General features: G+C 42.1%; 1 protein-coding gene across 7 annotated transcripts in view; it reads right to left on the minus strand.

Moving 5' to 3' along the window:
• Window positions 1-22500, minus strand: part of LOC147031766 (tubulin monoglutamylase TTLL4-like) — a 118027-nt gene that overhangs the window by 72620 nt on the left and 22907 nt on the right. For 6 of the 7 annotated variants that reach the window (XR_015054151.1, XR_015054152.1, XM_085867024.1 and 3 more), the window contains 8 exons: window positions 22292-22416; window positions 22060-22170; window positions 21774-21850; window positions 17781-17975; window positions 17558-17640; window positions 16227-16355; window positions 1854-1976; window positions 199-297 (listed from right to left, as the gene is read on the minus strand). Coding sequence is in view for 5 of the 7 variants with exons in the window: in XM_085867024.1 (XP_085723150.1) it covers window positions 199-297; window positions 1854-1976; window positions 16227-16355; window positions 17558-17640; window positions 17781-17975; window positions 21774-21850; window positions 22060-22170; window positions 22292-22416 (942 nt within the window). In the remaining 2 variants the exon portion in view is untranslated. The remainder of the gene's footprint in view (window positions 1-198; window positions 298-1853; window positions 1977-16226; window positions 16356-17557; window positions 17641-17780; window positions 17976-21773; window positions 21851-22059; window positions 22171-22291; window positions 22417-22500) is intronic. The other variant, XM_085867031.1, reaches the window with a different exon arrangement.

The raw sequence follows: 22500 nt of genomic DNA on the forward strand, positions 1-22500 counted from the left end.
GCAGACATTCACAAGTAGCACATACATGAGAAACCAACATTGTACGCCCCCAGCCACCAGACCGGTTTCAATGCTTCTTGACGAGTCGTCAGACATGACAGTGTATGTATGCATGTATGTATAAAAAATACAAAACAAAAAAATATGCATGCACCTTCTGTCACAATTAAATAAAATCGATTTGGTATTAACACTCACACTATGATGGTCTTCAGGACTATATCCTTAATCTGTTCCCATAAGCTTGTGGTATCCACAGCCTGTTCATTCAAGTAATTCCATAGTGCTTTCAGGGCCCTATAGAACAACAGAAAAAAACCCACATGCACAAACACAACTTAGCAAGTGAATTTTTTTTTTCTTTCTTTTCAATATATTGTTACTCAGTTTAATAAATGATGATGGCACAAGTAGGAAGTCTGGTGATTCGGGTATATACGAGGTCCATCAAAAAAGTAACGGGACTGAGCCTACAGTGTGCTCCACTTAAAACAACTTGAATGAACGGGTTGCATCACAGTGTTTCGGAACATTCCAGCAATATATACGATTGGTGATGGTTGACTGCTCATTGTGTGATTTTTTACAGGTCGTGCTTTACACGTTGTCTCGTCCGAGTCGTCGCGCTATGAGTCGTGAGCAGAGAGCCAATCTGAAGTTTCTTGCCAAGCTTGGCAAAACACCTTCAGAATGCTTCGCAATACTGCAGAAAGTCTGCGGGGAAGAAACGATGTAACGTACACGTGCATTTGAATGGCACAAGAGGTTCAAAGAGGGACGGGACAAGGTTGAGGACGATCCTTGGTCTGGAAGACCTTCAACGATCAGAACGTCGGACAATATAGAGTGTGTGAAGCAGATGGTGCATGCAGATCGTCGACTCTCAGTGCGGATGATTGCTGAGGAACTTTCCATCAACGAGGACACTGTCTGGAGCATCATCACTGAAAATCTCGAAATTCGCAAGGTGTGCAGAAAGATGGTCCCCAAGCTGTTGTCCGAGGACCAGAAACAGCAAAGAGTCACTGTCTGTCAAGACATTATCGAGCGCCTCGAGGACGATCCAGACCTGCTCGGGAGAGTCATTACTGGCGATGAATCGTGGATATTCGAATACGATCCCGAGACCAAACGACAGAGTCGTCACTGGAAAAGTCCAGCATCACCAAGACCAAAGAAAGCAAGGATGTCGAAGTCGAGGGTCAAGGTGATGCTCATAGCGTTTTTTTTTTGACATCAAGGGCATCGTCCACTTCGAATTTCTACCACAGGGTCAAACAGTGAAACAATACGTGTACAAGGAGATCCTCTGGCACCTCATGAGATCAGTCTGGGACAGGAGGAGGGATCTGTGGGAGAACAACACCTGGGTGCTCCACTATGGCAACGCCCCTGCTCACAGTGCCCTGAGCATCCGACAGTTTCTGGCGGAGAGGAATGTGCCAACTCTGGAGCAACCTCTGCATTCGCCAGACTTGGCCCCTTGTGATTTCTTCCTCTTCCCCAAGCTCAAGGGGGTGATCAAGGGGACCCGATTTCCTGATGTGGAAGCCATCAAAAGGGCCATGATGACGGAGCTCCGGAGGATGGACAAGTGTGTGAGACTGGAGGGAAACTGTTTTGAAGGGGACAAGCTGTGATTTCAATCTATTTTTTGGAATAAAATTTCTGTGAAGTCAGTCCCGTTACTTTTTAGACGGACCTCGTACAATGATTATCTCATAAAAATCCATGCCTTATCGAAAATGTATGAGAAAAATTTCAGTAAGCATTCAAAACTGAAATCTGCAGATGAGCAACATTCTATCCCTGATGAGATAGTCACACTAAAAACAAATGCTCAAATACCTTACCACTTGTGTCCACGGCAGGCGTTCCGGTCGAGGTTGACCTCGTAGGCAGAGTTGTGTCGGTTCACACTGTAGTTTGTCAGGTGCATAAATCGATTTCCAAGGTTCTTAGTGGAAGGAGAATACCTATACCATCAAGAAAATGTCACAGGAATAACTCCACGACCCTCAACAGCATCATCACACTCAGTACGGTCATTCAGTCAAGTGACGGTTCTGTGCTTGGGGGTTTCTGCTTGCAGGCCTGCATGTTAAAGGCATGCTATGAACAATCAGCACTTTGCTCGAATCCAAGGCCTGTCCATGTGCAGACACACACATATATATATATATATATATATATATATATATATATATATATATATATATATATATATATATATATATATATATATATATATATATATATATATATATATATATATATATATATATATATATATACCAGCACACAACACGCAAAAATTCCTATAGTTTAATAACAATCACAGCCAGGGCAGTGGAGGTACTTTATGATGTCTAATGGGACTGGATCTGCCTGCCAAAAATCACACAGTCTGGAGGGCAAGGTGGAACTAGAATAAAATAAGATTTAAAAAACGACACAAGAGAGACTGTGCTCAGGTTAACAAGTCATTGTACAGAAGAAAGTACAGAAATGTGATGAGGTGTGTTGTGGGGGGGAGGGGAGTGGGGGTGTGGGGTGGATAGAAAGCTTACGAGTGATTTTTAAGCATCAGAAAGTCAGTCAACTTCCGATGTCGGGATGGCACGGACACGCCACAGGTTTACTATAACACAAATCCTCAAAGAAAAAAAAAATCGACCAAGATACAAACTTATAAACCTCTAAAGTACCTACCAGTTGTCTGTGGAGGATTTCCCATCCAAAAACATTAATGAAACTCTTAAACAGCATCACTGAAATATAAAAATGACAGACCAAAAACAGCCTGTTTGTAATTCTTCTTCTTCTCCTTCGTTTCAGACAGCCCAACTCAATTGGTTTAAGCTCAGTACTTGGATTATACACAGATCTACTGCATTTTACAGTGGGAATGTCAACACTACTCAAAATTATCATAACTTCAAAGGATTCCAAAGTCGGCAAAGTTGCATACGAAGCTATGTCGGTATCAATTTTTTTTCCCCGATATTGATAAATTGGTGGGCTCTCATACCAGTGCATACCAGCATATCGATATTCAAAATTAAAAATATTTTTTTATTACGCAGGTTCCAAAAATAAGTAATGGTTCAATGGTCCATTCCGTATTCAGAGATGACATACACATCATTGACACATGGTGATTTTTCAAAGTATCCCCCCCCCATAACTTGTATTAAAAATGATAATGGTTTAAAGCAAGATCAGTACTATATTTTATAGTGTATAAACCGCAGTTTCTTAATCGGCAAAAAAAGTTAAAAGTTGGGGGTGCGGTTAATACACAGGTATAGAAAAAAAAATCAGCCTTAAAAACGATCAATGCTGAGTTTCAGCTGTGCTCCAAATGAACACTTTTGTAGCAGTCGGAAATACCGTTAAGCTCAATTGTGCCATTTAAATATTGAAAATCGGTTCAGGTTAAGAGTTTGAACAGCGTTTTATTAACCATGCAAGGAAATTTAAAAAAAGTCACTCGGAAACGTCCGGAGACACCCAGAGACACCCGGAGTTTAGGTGAGTGGCATATATAAAGCCCCATGGCTCTGAAAACGCCATTAAACACAAAAGAAGAAGAAAAACACCTGGTCTCCTATCAAAAGAAGAATTATTCACAATAGCTATAGAGTCCAATAAAAGAGCACCCACCTCAAATAAGCTTACGTGACAAGCTTCGCTCGTATGTTGTGTTCAAGAGGAAGCCATTGCCCAAAGACAAGTTTCCAGCCAGCATCATTGTTCGAGCGCAGCAGAAGGGGTGGATAGACGAGGGACTTGTAGTGGTGACTATATTTTTACATGCATCATTTTCTACATGAACATCCGATGCAGGAAGAATGAATCCACTATACTAGGAAATGCTGGATAGCAGGGGCGTGGTTTAAAACTAGGAACAACCAATCAACCCCGAGTACTTTTCTATACGAGGGCAGGAAATGGATTTAAAAGGAAGAAGAAGAATCTCACAGAAGCGAGGAGCCGCGTGGGATGGTGAAGCTTATAGAAGTACCAGTGCTGCTCGGTTCTTTTGGCTTAATTTGGTTCTCTTTGTTCTTCCTGGTTCTCTTCGTTTTCCCTAGTTTCTATCAGCGGTTCCTAACTTGCTTCCCGCGGATTACTCGCATCTACCAGACGAACTTTCTTAATTTGCACGCAGGTTTCGAGGAACATGAGCTGTATCACAGTGGAACCACCAGACAAACTTTCATATTTCCTGGACTTGGTAATTTCATGAGTTGAAAAATCAACATTTCATGACGCATTTCTCACCAGGATTTTCAACCTGCATTCCGAGGAGCATTGGCCACTTGCATCTTGGAGGAACTTTCACCATTACCTCCATTGTAAAGGCCCGGTCACACCTTGACGTTTTAGCCAACGTATGCCGATTTTTGAATTTTTTTTCTAAAACGCTGGCACACGTTGAATACATTATGGGTAAGTTTTGATAACATTGAGAGCACGCTGGCATACGTCGTAGTACGTTGCCATACGTCATTGTACGTTGGCTTTAAACGTTGTACTTTTCGGTTGTCCTCAAATTTTTTCATGCTTGAAATTTCACGACGTATGCCGGCGTATGACTCACACGTTCCGCTACGCTGGCCACAAGTTGTATGCACGGTCTGCGATCGTTGACAGACGTCAACACATGCTACTTGTAAGTTAATCATAAGTTGAGACACGCCGAGGTAATGTTTAGCGTACCCGAAACTTATTTCTAACCTATGATTAACGTGTTGTTGGCACGTTACGCGATCGTTGCCACACGTCGACAGACGTTACTTTTAAGTTACTCATAGGCTGAAAGACGTCGGTATAATGGATCGTCCTTGCGTCAGCGTCCACGGCCACGGCCAGGACACTTATTTGCAGCATTCTTCAAACTTTTCTTCGGCATGACGAGGATGTTCACACTTCAATGTCTAGCTTGGCTATGATTCCAATTGTCCATCGGCAGCGTCTATTTAAAATAGTCGAGTTTGAGCGTTTTAACACGTTCAGAAGAAACGCTTCAAATTTCAAAACCCCAGCGTCAAAAAACAAAGGCGAGTGACAGCAATTAAAATCGTTCATTGTAAACAATGAAAATAGCAGAGTGGTGCCGTTTAAAAGTCGTTGAGTGTAAAAAAAATCCAATTGTTGAGCGCAAGCGTCTACTTTCAATAGTGGGGTTTGAGCGATTTAACACGTTCAATAGAAACGATTAAAATTTCCGAGCGCCAGCGTCAAAAAACAAAGGCGAGTGACAGCAATTTAAATCGTTCATTGTAAACAATGAAACTAGCTGAGTGGTACCGTTTAAAAGTCGTTGAGTGTAAAAAAAATCCAATTGTTGAGCGCGTCTACTTTCAATAGTGGAGATGCAGCCATTTAAATCGTTGAGTGGCAGCCTATGAACCTACCCGTGGACACGCGGACGCAAGGACGATCCATCATAACCCACACCCTCCCCCTCACACTCACCTACTACTGCCAACATGAACAAACTACTACTACTACTACTACTACTACTACTACTACTAATACTAATACTAATACTAATACTGTTACTGCTGACATGGACATCGACTCAAAAAGGAACTCGAAAACACTGTTGGGTTCCCCTTTTATGAGCAGCATTTTTATATACCAATTCCCAAAACCGCTGGGAACACGTCTTTATATGGCAGTTGTAAGCTAGAAACACATTCATTTTTTTTTTTGTCGACCGGAAGACATCATTGGAATACGTCTCCATACGTCGATGTGTGTTGGGACTACGTAAAGAATTGGTTCAAAGCACGTCAAACATAAGTTAGAAATAAGTTTCGCGTAAAAAAGACATTACCGCGACGTGTTTCGACTTATAAATAGCCTTTGTGGACGTGTGTAAGCGTCCACATATCGTGTGTAAAACTTATCCCCATCGTATGCGGAACGTGTGTCATACGCCGAGTACCTCGTAAAATTTTGAACATGTTTAAAATTTCTTGACGTACTCTACTTACTACGACGTATGATAGCGTACTTTAGCGTTCTACTCACGTATACCAAACTTACTCATACCGTATTTGACGTGCCCCAACGTTTTAGACACATTTTTCTTAGGTCGGCATACGCTGGCAAGATCGCCAAGGTGGGACCGCGATGTTGTCACTTCCATTTCTACGGCAGTTATGATTCGAATCGTTGTGCGTCAGCCTTTTAATAGGCTACGTCACGACATCGTCGGCGATGCGTGCAACGCGCTATGCCGAAGTTAGACTATCGTTGGGCATCGGTTGTGTAGGCCAACAACAGGTTCAGCATTCGTTGGTATAAGTTATCTATAACACAATGAAACGTTCTGTGTCCATTACTAATATGTTATGCATATGACCAACTCGTTATGAATACGTCCGAATCTTAAAAAAAAAACATCAAAAGTTCAACGTCAGCCAGCGTTTTACATACATTTTAATACGTTGCCATCGCTGGCTAAAACGTCAAGGTGTGACCGGGCCCTTATGTTGGTTGAGCATTATGTTGACTGGGAGACTTGCGTTCATCGGGAGGATGAGAAGGTCGACCTTCTGATGATCTGCGGCTGGATCGTCAAGGTGTGGGAGGAGATACCATCGGACATCATCAAGCGAGCATTTCTGAAATGCTGAATCTCCAACATGGATGGCACAGAGGACGACATCATTTGGGAGGAGGAGGCTGCAAATTACGGTGACAACTACATGGACAGCAATAGGGACTTGCTCTCCCCCGATTCAGACAAGGAGTTGTGTGCCATCTTCGATGAGGTCTTCGACGTATTCAGCTGAAAAACTTCATAAAACCCAAACGGCCATTTTCATGGCCACAAATACACAATAAATACGAGGTATGTATGATACCGGTATGAATCCTTCTTCCCTTTTCAAGTTAAAAAAACAAAATCCTCTTTGTAATGTTAACCAGAGTTGGTGTCAAAGCCACCCAATGCTCGCCTGTTTAAACATTTATCATTTTTAAATGACTAGTCTAATAATTAATATTTTTTTATAAAGTATTGCAGTGAAGTCCGATCCAAATAATTTTAAAGCAATATATGTATTTGTACATTGTAATCAGTAACAAGAGCGCAAGTGAGCACAATCTACGCCCAAACAAGAAGGTATATGCAGAATTGTGCTACTACATGGAAAACAGCATCATAGTTGCCATGGCAACCACTTTAGATGACGAACGTACGTCGCATCTCCACAGTCTGTACCGATGTAGCAAATATGAAACGTGAAAGTTGAAAACTTTGGGAGTTAGTGTGTGGACAGCAACGGATGGGAAACAGCATCCTGGTTGCCTTGGCAACCACTTTAGATGACGAACGTATGTCATGACACACCGTCACCACAGTCTGTACCTATGTACCAAATATGAAACGTGAAAGTTGAAAACTTTGGGAGTTGGAGTGTGGACAGGAACGGACCGACGGACAGAAAGACAGAGACGGACGGACGGACAAACGACCGGTATCACATAATACGCCCCGATATACATCAGGAGTATAAAAAGGTGTGGTAGATAAAACATTAGAAAGGAAAAAATAACTTGCACCAAAAACTTTAACATTTCCACGCTCACGCTGACGCCCACGCTGGGGGTATCGCTATAACTCTCTGTTCTTCGAACAGGCGAGCTAAAAAAATAGGTAAGAAAAATCAATCAAAACTTCTTGGTATCCTCTCCTCTCTCTTCAACTTCTTCAAAATGAGAATAAGACTGTTCTACAAAATTAAGCAGATATGAGAGTAAGCATGTTGACACCTCCATCACTTTGTTCCGTACAAAGTTAATGTACAAACGTATTTAGATCGAGATCAGAAAAAAAAATGATCAATATATTCATTTATTTTGAGGGTGAAAAACAGGGGTGTGGTTAATACATGGCGACGATTCAAACACTGGAAAAATACCATATTGGTAATCGGCAGAGACCCGTATGACTATCGTGGATTGCCATGTCGGTAATCGGCACAGGCTTGCTGAAGCACACCCAATTCATGTATAACTCGAGGGGGGGAGCACTCGGTGGAGTGCAAAACATCCGCCGCCAATACTGCTGGGTCACTTAAGTGAACCCGATATCCTCTTAATTGTAAGTCAAAACGGATCAGACTCACCTGAACCACGATTGAATAAACTAAACAAGATCAACGGGCATGTGGAAATGCCAAAAAAAAAAAAAAATTTTTTTGAAAAAAAAAAAAAAAAGGGTGCAAAATTGTTTTTTTTTCTCGAACAAATTTCTTGTTTTTTTGGTTGGAAATCACTTAAACATGTAGAAATGCAAAAACAAAAATGCAAATATTTTTTCAAAATGGCCGCTATGGCAGCCATTTTGGACTTTGGACCAAGCCCAAAATCTAATGGCATGATCCTTGGACCATACCTAATCCCCCCACCAAGTTTCGTCAAAATCCGTCCAGGAGTTTTTCCGTAATACTGTTCACAAACAAACAGACAGGGGTGAAAACAGTAACCTCCATCCATCTTCGATGGCGGAGGTTAATAACCAATTGGCAATTGCTTTAAAACCAGTCACGAAGGCAAAGAAAAACGCGATTGTTTGAAAGGTGCTCGGGTGCTGAGGGTTAAAAGCTAAAACCAACCGTACCTACTTTCTGGTATGTGTTGACATCATACGTTCCACTGTTTCAGGTGTCGCAGAGTGCATTAAAGCGTTTAAAATCATGTCCGGTATTTAAAGATTATAAATACCTTTCCTTGATTTGTTTGTGATATATTGATTATTTTTTTCATAACTTTTTTTTAAGTGTACCAGTATATTGAAAATTTCAATGCCAGTATATCGATATGAAAAACTGCACCAGTATATCGATACATCGCCGAACCCTATTGCATACTTACGCGTACTGTAATGAAGGCCGAAGATGGGTGGGCAGAACATTACCCAGCAATCAGCATGCTGGAGTGGGTCAGTGGCAACAATTGACTGAGGGTCAAATTACACTTCTATGGGAGCGGTTAACAGTGGAATATTATTGCTGCAATTTTATAATAGTACTCGCGTATATTGGCTCGCTACGCTCACCTCTCCACACATTGTTACAGAGATTTACGTTACAGATTTGCTGTGTTGTGATTTACACCAATCACAATAAACACCTTTCTTTTGCACAAATTTATTTGTAATATTGGGGATATTATATATATATTTGTAACACAAAAAGGTCCAACTGGTCTAAAGCTCGAAATGGTCAAGGGTAAAAGCTGTCTAATCCGTCTTCATGGTGTGAGGGTTCTGAATGGTGTTGAGGTCCAAGGGTCTAAAGGGACTTGAAGGGCTGTAAAGGTCCAAAGGTATATATGTATTTATATGTATATGAGGTGTGTTCAAAAAGTATCCAACGTTAATTTTTCGTGCGTAAACAAATGAAGCTCGGGAGGCAGGGTTTGGTGCACGTATGCAGGCAATCCTAATCCGTATGCGTAAATATTTTCCCGCCTGCAGAAGCTGTCAGTCGCCGACAGACTGCCGATGAGTGAGGAAGTTAAGTGAGCGCCGTTGGATTTTCGTTTTTGACAAAATGACGGAAAAACTTGAACAACGCTACTGCATCAAATTTTGTGTAAAGCTTGGCGATTCCCAATTGGAAACGATCTGCAAGATTCAACAGGCCTTTGGGAACGAAGCAATGGGCACCACACAGATCAAAGAGTGGTACAACCGCTTCAAAGATGGTCGCACATCAGTGGAAAGTGAAGCACGTTCTGGTAGGCCCTGAACATCCCGAAATGAGATAGTTGTTGACCAAGTGAGGACCCTGCTGATGCAGGATCGTCGAATAACGATCAGAGAACTTGCAGACGAGGCGGGCGTCAGCATTGGATCCGTTCATTCCATTGTGACTGAGGATTTGGGCTAAAGGAGAATCTCAGCGAAGTTCGTGCCAAAGCTGCTAACGATCGAGCAGAAGCAACTCCGTTTGGAGATCGCACAGGACATGCTGGAGACTGTGAACAGCGATCCCGACTTCTTCAACACAGTGATCACTGGCGATGAGACCACAGTGATCCGTCATTTTGTCAAAAACGAAAATCCGACGGCGCTGACTTACACTTCCTCACTCATCAGCGGTCTGTCGGTGACTGACAGCTTCTGCAGGCGGGAAAATATTCACGCATACGGATTAGGATCGCCTACATACGTGCACCAAACCACGCCTCCTCAGTTTAATTTGTTTACGCACGAAAAATAAAGGTTGGATACTTTTTGAACACACCTTATGTATATATGTATATATATACATATATATACATATATATATACACACACACACACACACACACACACACACACACACACACACACACACACACACACACACACACACACACACACACACACACACACACACACACACACACACACACACACACACACACACACACACACACACACACACACACACACACACACACACACACACACACACACACACACACACACACACACACACACAGTGGGGAGAACAAGTATTTGATACACTGCCGATTTTGCAGGTTTTCCCACTTACAAAGCAGGTAGAGGTCTGTAATTTTTATCATAGGTACACTTCAACTGTGAAAGACGGAATCTAAAACAAAAATCCTGAAAATCACATTGTATGATTTTTAAATAATTAATTTGCATTTTATTGCATGAAATAAGTATTTGATACATCAGAAAAACAGAACTTAATATTTGGTACAGAAACCTTTGTTTGCAATTACAGAGATCAGACATTTCCTGTAGTTCTTAACCAGGTTTGCACAAACTGCAGCAGGGATTTTGGCCCACTCCTCCATTCAGATCTTCTCCAGATCCTTCAGGTTTCGGGGCTGTCGCTGGGCAACACAGACTTTCAGCTCCCTCCAAATATTTTCCATTGGGTTCAGGTCTGGAGACTGGCTCGGCCATTCCAGGACCTTGAGATGCTTCTTACGGAGCCACTCCTCAGTTTCCCTGGCTGTGTGATTCGGGTCGTTGTCATGCTGGAAGACCCAGCCACGCCCCATCTTCAATGCTCTTGTTGAGGGAAGGAGGTTGTTGGCCAAGATCTCACGATACATGGCCCCATCCATCCTCCCCTCAATACGGTGCAGTCGTCCTGTCCCCTTTGCAGAAAAGCATCCCCAAAGAATGATGTTTCCACCTCCATGCTTCACAGTTGGGATGGTGTTCTTGGGGTTGTACTCATCCTTCTTCTGCCTCCAAACACGGCGAGTGGAGTTTAAACCAAAAAGCTCTATTTTGGTCTCATCAGACCACATGACCTTCTCCCATTCCTCCTCTGGATCATCCAGATGGTCATTGGCAAACTTCAGACGGGCCTGGACATGCGCTGGCTTGAGCAGAGGGACCTTGCGTGCGCTACAGGATTTTAATCCATGACGGCGTAGTGTGTTACTTTTGGTTTTCTTTGATACTGTGGTCCCAGCTCTATTCAGGTCATTGACCAGGTCCTGCCGTGTAGTTCTGGGCTGATCTCTCACCTTTCTCATGATCATTGAGGCTCCACGAGGTGAGATCTTGCATGGAGCCCCAGACCGAGGGAGATTGACTGTTATCTTGAACTTATTCCATTTTCTAATAATTGCGCCAACAGTTGTTGCCTTCTCACCAAGCTGCTTGCCTCTTGTCCTGTAGCCCATCCCAGCCTTGTGCAAGTCTACAATTTTGTCCCTGATGTCCTGAGACAGCTCTCTACTCTTGCCCATTGTGGAGAGGTTGGACTCTGAGTGTGGACAGCTGTCTTTTATGCAGATAACGAGTTCAAACAGGTGCAGTTAATACAGGTAATGAGTGGAGAATGGGAGGGCTTCTTAAAGACAAAACTCACAGGTCTGTGAGAGCCGGAATTTTTACTGGTTGGAAGGTGATCAAATACTTATTTCATGCAATAAAAAGCAAATTAATTATTTAAAAATCATACAATGTGATTTTCAGGATTTTAGTTTTAGATTCCGTCTTTCACAGTTGAAGTGTACCTATGATAAAAATTACAGACCTCTACTTGCTTTGTAAGTGGGAAAACCTGCAAAATCGGCAGTGTATCAAATACTTGTTCTCCCCACAGTGTATGTATGTATGTATGTATGTATGTATGTATGTATGTATGTATGTATGTATGTATGTATGTATGTATGTATGTATGTATGTATGTATATATATATATATATATATATATATATATATATATATATATATATATATATATATATATATATGTATGTATGTATGTATGTATGTATGTATGTATATATATATATATATATAGTAGACGCCGCTTTATAAATCCACGGTTATAAAATCCAGCCGCTTTTTGTGACCAAAATGAGTTGGAACGGAATTTTACATAGAGAAATCCGCCGGATAATAAATCCACCTGCTTGGGACGTGCACGGTCTCAACCTAAGCTTGATGTAGTATGCGCTGCTGTGGGGGTGTGTGTTTAACTAGAGGAGAACTGGAAAATCCTAACGTGCAGTGTCACAGTGGAAATCCCATTGACTACAGCATTGTGCAATGATTTCCAGCTCACTCGACGCTTTCACTTTTCGGTCGTCACAGCGGGTGAAGCGTGTATGCGTTTATAGCTTGCGCTGGTTGTTTGAATTCTATCTCTCAGCATTTTTGTAATTTTAGTGTCACAAGTTGGGTTGTGATTTAGAGTCAAGATGGCGACCACGAGCAAAAAGAGGAAGGATCTATCCATGGAGGAGAAGGTGGCCTTATTAGACCGTTTCAATGCAAAACCTTCCCTCCCAAGCAAGCGACCTTGGAGAGATTCTTTTGAACAATCCCCTTGTTACCGTTTGATAAATCAATGTTTTCGTAGCATAAAGCAGTGTTTAACGACATTCGCTTTTTGTCTTATCTATCCAGTAGGTGGCTGAAAATAGGTTCTCCGCTTAATAAATCCAGCCGGTTAATAAATCCAAACGGCGTGGTCCCATGGTGGATTTATAAAGCGGCGTCCACTGTACAATGTTTCTTGTTGCATTTTTTGTGTCAAATTCACATTCTGAGGCAGTCACCTTGTGCAGAAGAGGATTTTACATTGCAGACGCTATTTGCGAGGAGTGGAATTCGTAATTACACCTCTCAGCAGTAGCGTTCTGACAACGGACGTAATGGCATCAGCGAATAACCGATGATGTCATGACGTCCTGACGCCTCTCAGCGGTGACGTCACACGTCGCCATGTAAACGAATGTAAAATGAAAAGTGTTTATTCTGCTTGAGAGTTGAAGTTTGACAATTGCCACTATGTGCGATGCACTCTTGCAGGTACCATGTTTCTTTCAGTCCAGGGCACAGCACCGAGAAAAACGTGACGCGACCGCTCGGAGGAGCACAAAATTAGTCCTTCAGTATTAATATATAGACTAGCCGAAACCCCGTCACAGACGGATTCCGTTCATTCAACCACCCTCACCAGCTCACCCACACTCGAGGGACATGGACTGGACAGGGCGTGCTTGCCCCCTCCTACTCATCCCCCGCCCCGCCGCATCCCCCCCACCTCCTTCAATTTGCTTACCCCCGCCCAAAAATTTAATTACCCAGCCCCGCCACCGCCTCTTCACTCTCCGTCCCCCGTCTCTTGATTCCCCGCCCCACTTGCCCCTGGGCCTCCGCCTCCTGTCCACCCCCTCACACTCAACCCCGCCTAATTCACCCCAGCCCTTGTCCACTCATCCCCAGCCCCATTTCCCCCATCTCCCGCTTTCAATTTGCTTACCCCCGCCAAAAAAATTGCTTACCTTTCCCCCCGCCTCTTCACTTCCTGCCCCCGTCTCTTCATCGCCCACTCCCGCCTCTTCACTCCCTGCCTCAGTCTCTTCATCTCTACCCTCGCCTGTTCACTCCCTGCCCTCGTTTCTTCATCCCCCGCCCCCGTCTCAACGAAAAGTGTTTATTCTGCTTCAGAGTTGAAAGTTGACTCCTGCCACTATGTGCTATGCACTCTTACAGGTACGAAGTCTCTTTCAGTCCAGGTCACAGTACCGAGAAAAACGTGACGTGACCGCTAGGAGGAGCACAAAATTGGTCCTTCAGTATTCATATATAGAAGATACAATGTTTCTTGTTACATTTTTTGTGTGAAATTCACATTCTGAGGTAGTCAGCATGTGCAGAAGAGGGTTTTACATTGCAGACACTATTTTCGAGGAGTGGAATTACACCTCTCAGCGGTAACGGTCTGTCGACGACAGACGTAATGACGTCAGCGAATGACCGATGATGTCATGACGTCCTGACGCCTCTCAGCGGTGACGTCACACGTCGCCATGTAAACGAATGTAAAACGAAAAGTGTTTATTCTGCTTCAGAGTTGAAGTTTGACTATTGCCACTATGTGCGATGCACTCTTACAGGTACGAAGTTTCTTTCAGTCGAGGTCACAGTACCGAGAAAAACGTGACGCGACCGCTTGGAGAAGCACAAAATTGGTCCTTCAGTATAATATAAAGATTCTTCCCTCCAGGCCTTCAAAACAGCTGTTCACCACCACCAATCACCCCCCATCCAAATCTTCGATCTTTTCTACCCCCGATAATCCACCCAAGCCCACCTCCTTCAAATTCCCTGCTTTCCTTCCTGAAAGTCCCTGTAATGTCCATCTTCTATTCCCCATGTTCCCCATCCCATCCCTCTCCCTTCCACAGATCTCCTAATGTCTCTGTTCCCCACTGTTTTGTCCTTCCCACTCCCTCCCCTCCTGTCTCATGCCCCCCCCCTGATGTGCGTTGTGTGTTCGCTCTCATACGAGCCTCGACAAGGTATACAAAAAAAAGTCTGCTCTGTGTCTGCCTTTGTAAACTGGTTGCCCTTTTGTCGCACCTCACAAATTCCTTGCTATCCCTGCTGTCAATATCAATAAACCCAATTTACCCTGCCACGTACCTTTCCTTGCTTAATTGCAAATAAATGCTTGTGTAGAAATGTTCCCAGCTCGTTTTTGTCTTTTCTTTCATTGGTCCAGCATGGTTCATATCCTAGCTTAGCCGGGACGTTATCCCCAACGATCTGTTTTTCTAGCAGATACATTCTTGGGCAGTAACGCTCGGCTGCATCTGATCCGGTAAGGTGATCAGTTTTGAACAAGGCGTACCGAGGGTGTGTCACTCGGTAATTAGATCACGTGACCATTAAGTAAACGGTATTTATTAGATGGAGGACCCTAAGTCACATGTTAGAGTTATTGGCGTTCACGGTCGATTTAGCGACCTGCCGCGTCACAAAGATACGAGTGTGCGACAGCCTGCGATTCCAGAGTCTGGTGGGAACCCGAGGTAGCTTCCCCCCTCGTGGTCTTCTTGTCCCCAACCCCAGGTTCGCAACAATATATAGATGACTTCTGAATGTAAAGGTGTTTTCATATATAATTGACAAGATATTTCAAAGTGCAATCAAAATAAAATTCTCCAGAATGTAAATACATTTTGTTTGTAATGTAAAAGGATGTTGGGATGTTCCTCCAAAAATTGTGTAAACAAGGTAAGGATGGCCACAAGAAATGATCATGTGAAACCATCCTTACATCTTTCTTAGAATAACTGTTGCCTGCAAATTAGATGATCCATCTCTCTTGATTTTGGGTCACAATCACCACAAACAAGAGCGTGTGTGTGTGTGTGTGTGTGTGTGTGTGTGTGTGTGTGTGTGTGTGTGTGTGTGTGTGTGTGTGTGTGTGTGTGTGTGTGTGTGTGTGTGTGTGTGTGTGTGTGTGTGTGTGTGTGTAATGTAATGTAATGTAATAACTCACTGGTGAAATTCATGGACAGAAACCATCAACATACACCATCATTACAAATCGATGAAGGATGGACTGGCAACAACGATTATTATTCAGAGATGTGGGGATGGTTTCGCATGATAATTTATTGTGACCATCCACACATTGTTTACATTCTTTTTGGTAAATCATCCCAACATCCTTTTACATTAAAATCAGTTTTAATTACATGTGAGAATTAAGGTTTCCAACCCAAAAAAGAAAAACGGAGAACATAGTACAACATAAAGTTTTCCAAATATGCAGGTTATCGAGATGAAGGCCTGTTACATAGAGGGGTAACAGCCTACTGCTGCAGTGTAGGAGTGGGGAGGAAACTGATGCAGTGGGGGAACTGGTGAGGAAATGTGCAAGTTTCACACACAGGTGTTGGGAATACAAAAAGCTCACCTGCAGCTTGCAAAGCGTACAAGGCCATCGTCGAAGATGTAAATGCGAAGTGGGTTATAAGATGTGATGTACACATAAACACGAAGGTCAAATTTGCATCCGTCAATGAGGAAAGGCTTGTGCAAGTACCTGTCACCAGCAGAAAAAAAAAAAGAGAAGGGACCACACAAAGATTATTTGTGTGAAAAATGTAAAAGCATTTAAAAAGTGGACTCATTTAATTTCCACTTCCTTGTAGTGGTTAGCAAAGCTTAAAAGCCATCAAAGGCAACATGAGAATCATAACAAGAAAAAGAGCAAACAGAGATTGTGGACCCTCACCAAGACTTCTTTTGAGTGGTGTGTTTTTTTTTATAGGTTTGAGGGTAAATCCAATTTGACTGCCAAACCATGTGTCCAATCAAGTTGAAATTTAAAACATGTATTCCCCATATCTACTTGATCATAAATGTGAAGTTGCACATCGATTAAGCGGTTCCAGTGAAAACATCATTTAATATTTTTCATAAATCGATTATGGCTGCCAAAACATGTGACCTATCAATTATTCCTAAACACACTTGTACAACCATGGCTTGGGGAACACTTATGTGAAGTTTCCCCTCAGTTTGTCCAGCTGTTCTGGAGAAGAAGATTTTTATATGTTTTAGGGTAAATTAAATATGGCTGCCAAACCATGTGACGAATGACATCATATGTTTGAACTTTTTCTTCCTCATTGAAAGGTGGTTATACATGTAAAGTTTCGCCTTGGTCTGTTCAGCCACTTCAGAGAAGATTTTTGAAGGTTTTTTTTGTTGTTTTTTAACAATATGGCTGCTGAATCACGCGACCAATGACGTCATGAATGAATTTTTTTTTCTGTGGACCATTTTATCTCAAGATGACCCTCACAAATTTTCATACTGATCGGATGTGGCGTTCTACATGTGCAATTATGACGTTATTTTAAAAAATCACTTATTCTCCATGAGGAGTACTTGCCAAATGCCAAGTTTCTTTTTTTCCTTGGTGCAGTTTCAGAGATACAGAGGTCCAAAGTTTTTCCGTTTGTCCAATAGGGCTACCACACACGTGACCTATGACGTCATAATTATCATTACAACAATCTACATGAGTAGTCAAACCTATGTTGAAAATTGTGGATAAGTAGTTGCAGAGAAAATTAGCATGGACGGACGGACGGAAAACCCAATCAGCGGAGGCATAAGAATCACCGAATAATGTTTCCTCAAGGTCACAGAGAACATACAAATGCCATAAAATTGGATATAATAAATCAAGTTCATTGTAAAGATTGCATGAAAGATGCTAAGGTCAATACGATTCACCTCTGTACCACCAAAGGACGACTCTTAGGCAGCTGGTTCCACTTATGCAGTACTCTGATACCATTACCCCTCGCACCTGCTGGCTGAAGTAAAAAAAAAAAAAAAAAAAATCAAGTTGCACAACCCACAATCAAGGACTCAAACTTTGAACATAGCTCACATGAAACTATAAAATAACTGTTGGATTATAGACAAATTATAAAAAGAGAGAAGGTTAAATCACAGGTTTCGCTATCCAGCGGCGCCGGCCGACTCCCTGATCCCAAACACGCTGGAGTTGTCGCAAGTCAAAAGGCAAAACAAAGGACTGTGGAAAGAATCCAAACTCTTGTCGGCCAAATAGTTTGCGTAGCCGGGCCAGGTTCCGCCACAACATGTCTTTGCGACCAATCTGGAATGTTCCAGGGAAGTGATTGAGCTGTGAATATGGTCATGTGAGGAGGAGGATGAGGAGGAGGAAGGGAGTACAGACAGAAGCGAGGTAAGCAAATAAAGACATGTAGAGTAAGAAAGCAAGAACAACAATCAAAATCATATGTACTCCCTTAAGCATGGCAAGTATTTAGTGATGCTTTATCAATAATTGCACGAGTTTCTGGATGTAATTCCTTACGAGTCAGTTTGTGTAGGAGAGCCAAAGGACGAGACCAGATAACGTTTCCACAATGAAACATCGCTATGGATGAGAGATGAGCGAGGTCAAAGAATATCATAAAATTTCTTGCATCTCACTTGATCTGAAGACGGGGCGTTTCTCATAAATACGTGCGAAAAGCTTGGGAGAATTTTCATGAAGGCCCTTGTGTGATTTTGGATATCATTTGGTGGAAATGGAAGGTATAAAAAAATTTTTTTCAAAAAAATTGAAGATCAGCTTTGTACACATGCTTCTTCGTCCATCCCCCATGTTGCGGGAGACAAGGTTTTGCAATCGCGTGTGTGTGTGTGTGTGTGTGTGTGTGTGTGTGTGTGTGTGTGTGTGTGTGTGTGTGTGTGTGTGTGTGTGTGTGTGTGTGTGTGTGTGTGTGTGGGTGTGTGTGAAAGAGAGACAGAGAGAGACAGAGAGAGACAGAGAGAGACAGAGAGAGACAGAGAGAGACAGAGAGAGACAGAGAGAGACAGAGAGAGACAGAGAGAGACAGAGAGAGACAGAGAGAGACAGAGAGAGACAGAGAGAGACAGAGAGAGACAGAGAGAGACAGAGAGAGATTTGTTCGACTTGAGATTTTTTGTCATCAAATTTTCAACAGAGCTGTATTTCGAGAATACAGAGAACACAAACTAAGAATATGGTCAAAAGGTCAAAGGTATCGTAAAGCATACAGGACCTCTCGAAAGTCTACCACCCCTTTCAAAATTTTCACCTTTTATTGCCTTATAGCCTGGAATTAAATTGCAATAAAACAGACTTTTTCCACCTTTATTTACACATCATAACTCACAACTTCCAAGTGAAAAACAAATTCAACAAATTTCAGAAAATTAACTTAAAATACTAGAATATCTTAGAATATCTTGAATATCAACTAGAATATCTTGGTTGGAGAAGTATCCACTGCTTTGAGTAAATACAGTAGAAGAACCTTTGACAGCAATTACAGCTATGAGTCTGTTGGGGAAGGTCTCTACCAACTATGCATACCTTGATTGGGTAATCTTTGCCCATTGTTATGTATAAAACTGTTTAAGCTCAGTGAAGTTGTGTGGGGAGTGTTGATGGACAGCAATCTTCAAGTCATACCACAGATTTTCGATTGGATTTTGGTCAGGGCTCTGACTGGGCCACTCAAGGACATTTATCTTTTTGTTCCTTAGCTATTCCAGTAGCTTTGGCTGTGTGCTTCGGGTCTTTGTTATGCTGAAAGGTGAACTTCCATCCAAATTTCAGATTTCTTGAAGAGGCCAGCAGGGTTTCCTCGAGGATTTTCTGTATTTTGCTCCATCCATTTTTCCTTCTATCGTGACAAGTGCCCCAATCCCTGCTGATGAGAAACATCCCCATAACATTGCAATGTCAGTCATGACATTTGTCGGTTAGTAGAGATTTACAATACCATTAATGTTCTGAGCGGATGTTCTGGGCGGAGCTCACATCATGGTGCATTCTGGGAAGCCAAAAGCTTCGGCATTCTGTGAAGCTTGAGCCCTCTGCGAAGCTTACAGCTTATGCAAGCTTATATTAACCTGTGAAGCTCACATAGTGTTGTGAAGCTTACTGCGCTGTGTGGGTCATAATCGAGCCACGAGGCCATCGGTGTGACCAAGCCCATTCTACGTTTTATCTACATACAAGCACTACTCGTTAAGGAGGATTGAAGTGGTCAGTACATCTCTCTATGTGGCTAATTGCAAGACTTCATGCAGTAAGAAAGATTGGAATGTATTTTGTACGTGTTTTCATGTAAACGCATTGCACATCACGTACATTCGTGTCATTTGCAGAACGTATTTTGATGCCATTTGAAGTCTGTTTCCTGTTCGTTTGATTTACAGTGGAACCGCAATGCATTTCTGAAGTATTGTTGTCACAAAACATTATTCCTTTACAGTTTCATCGAGCCTTTGCGAGCTTTCACGGAGCTTTTATGGAAAATGAATAAACGGCTGAAGGCTTCTGTATGAACACTTCTTGTGTCTATATCTGCGTACGACATCCAACGACCTTGTGATATGATTACAAAATCCCTAACGACAGATAAGTGCTTTCTGTGGCTTTTTGCCATTATAAACATGATGCTGAAACCACCAAACTTCACAGTTGAGATTGTGTTCTTTGTGTGATGTGCTGTGTTGGGTTTAGACCAAACTAACGTTTTGCATTTATGCAAAAATGCTTTTGTAAAAAGTTCTGTCTTGGTTAAATCAGACCACAAAACTTTTTGCCACATGGATTCAGAATCTCTGGAGTGGTTTATTGCATAACTCAAACGGGACTCAAGATGGGCTTTTTGAGTAATATCTTCCTTCTTGCCACCCTGCAGTACAGACAAGACTTGTGGAGTGCCTGGGATATTGTTGTCACATGCACACAGTGATCAGTCTTCACCATAAAGGCCTGCAGCTATTTCAATGTTGCCATTGGCCTCTGATCAGTATCCTCCTTGCTTCATCATCCAGTTTGGAGGGACGGCCTGGTCTTGGCAAGGTCTTGGTGGTACCATACGCCTTACACTTCTTAATGATTGTCTTTCTTGACTGTACTCCAAGGGATATTCAAGGCCTTTGAAATATTTTCATGCCCATCCTCTGATCTGTGCCTTTCCACAACTTTACCCAGAGGTCTTTTGAAAGCTCCTTGTTTCTCATGGTTGAGTCTTTGCTGTGAAATGCACTACCCAGCAGAGAAAACCTCCAGGAACAGCTGATTATATTTTGAAATAATCAGAATCACAACAATATAACACAGGTAGAGGCCAATTAACTTGGTGTGTGATTTTGAACGTGATTCATTCCACCCGAGATAATTTACAATTGTTATTAAAACGGGCGGTGGGGAGAGGGTGGACACTTATCCAACCAAGATATTCTAGTTTTTTTACTTTTAATTACTTTTCTGAAAATTCTAGAATTTGTGGGTTACGATGTGTAAATAAAGGTGGAAAAAGTCTGACTTAATGCAATTTCATTCCAGGCTATAAGGCAATAAAAGGTAAAAATTTTGAAAGGGGGTGTGGACTTTCAATCGGCACTGTATGGTACAAGTCGTCTGAATACAAAGCGGACGGGCTTTGCATTTTCAGATGTTTTCTAGTTTGTTACTGTGTCATGTTCTATTCACTCCTCAATGTCATACAAATTCATTATTTGTTTTGCTCTTTTTCACATAAAGCAATATTTTGTCCAATGCATTTTTAAAATCATTTGAACCTTTGGAGTGATGACTAAGAACAGTTTTAAAAAACGATATGGAAGAAGAGATAAAATGAGTCAAAAGAATACAAAAAGAAAATACTGTAGAGTTAGAATTACATATTGGGAATGGACAAATGATAACTGTTTTTGTTTCCCCTTGTAATGCCAAGAGTAGCAATTTACATATCTGACTGGGCAATCAGTTATTGCTTCGCAATTGAGATTTTTAAGCTGCTGAAAGGTACATGCATCTAAATCGTCCTTGGATGATCTATGTACAAGCCCCTTCACATGTCAAAGGCACTAGTTACTTTTCAAAAATACACAACGCAAGCAAATCCATTATGGATTGCAATCATCATACCTTCTGGTGTTTCAACAAGAATCTGAAAGCTGGAGAATGCATGTGTTTTCCCCAGCAAAGTAACCACTGGTGAGTATCTGTGCGCCAAGATATGGAATGAAAGCACAGAGGCATAACGGTGCTGGATGTTTCAGTTCAGTGACTTTCTTGCAACAACGAGCAAAACGATGTCAAAAAACTATGTCAGGAGATTGTGGGAAATACTATTAAAGAAGGAAACATAACCTCCGTCCACCTTCAGTGACGGAGGTAGCAGAGGCAGAGCAAAGTTGCAATCAGGGCCTACCAGATGTGATGGTGAAGTGAGACCTAATCATGGCTTGCTTCACTATTATAGGGGTCACTGGGCTCTTTTTCCATTTCAACAGCTTCCGCATTGATCGAGGAAGAAGCTCGACTGCACCAAAGTCCATAAAGAAAGGAGAGATAAGGTCAATGCTGTTTGTGTGAACAGGAGTTCAGTAATAAGTGACAACAATAAAAAAAATGCATTTTGGAGTGAAAGACATGCAGATTACCTTTTTCATCACTGGTTGCAAAGTATATGGTTGGAAGAATGTTTGTAAATAGGCTGAGCACGAGTGCAGGTGTCTCACGCAGAAGTGGACCATCCAATTCTTTTGCTGCAGCCGAGTTGATGGCACTGCAAAATGAAAAAGATATTTTTTACAAAAACTACAAGCAGGAAAGAGACGTATGTATATCACATATCAGTTTTCGGCATGAT

Source organism: Eptatretus burgeri, chromosome 2 (assembly GCF_056783735.1).
Source record: "Eptatretus burgeri isolate ZD-2024b chromosome 2, Ebu_testis_v1, whole genome shotgun sequence".
In the NCBI taxonomy this organism is placed as follows: Eukaryota; Metazoa; Chordata; class Myxini; order Myxiniformes; family Myxinidae; genus Eptatretus; species Eptatretus burgeri.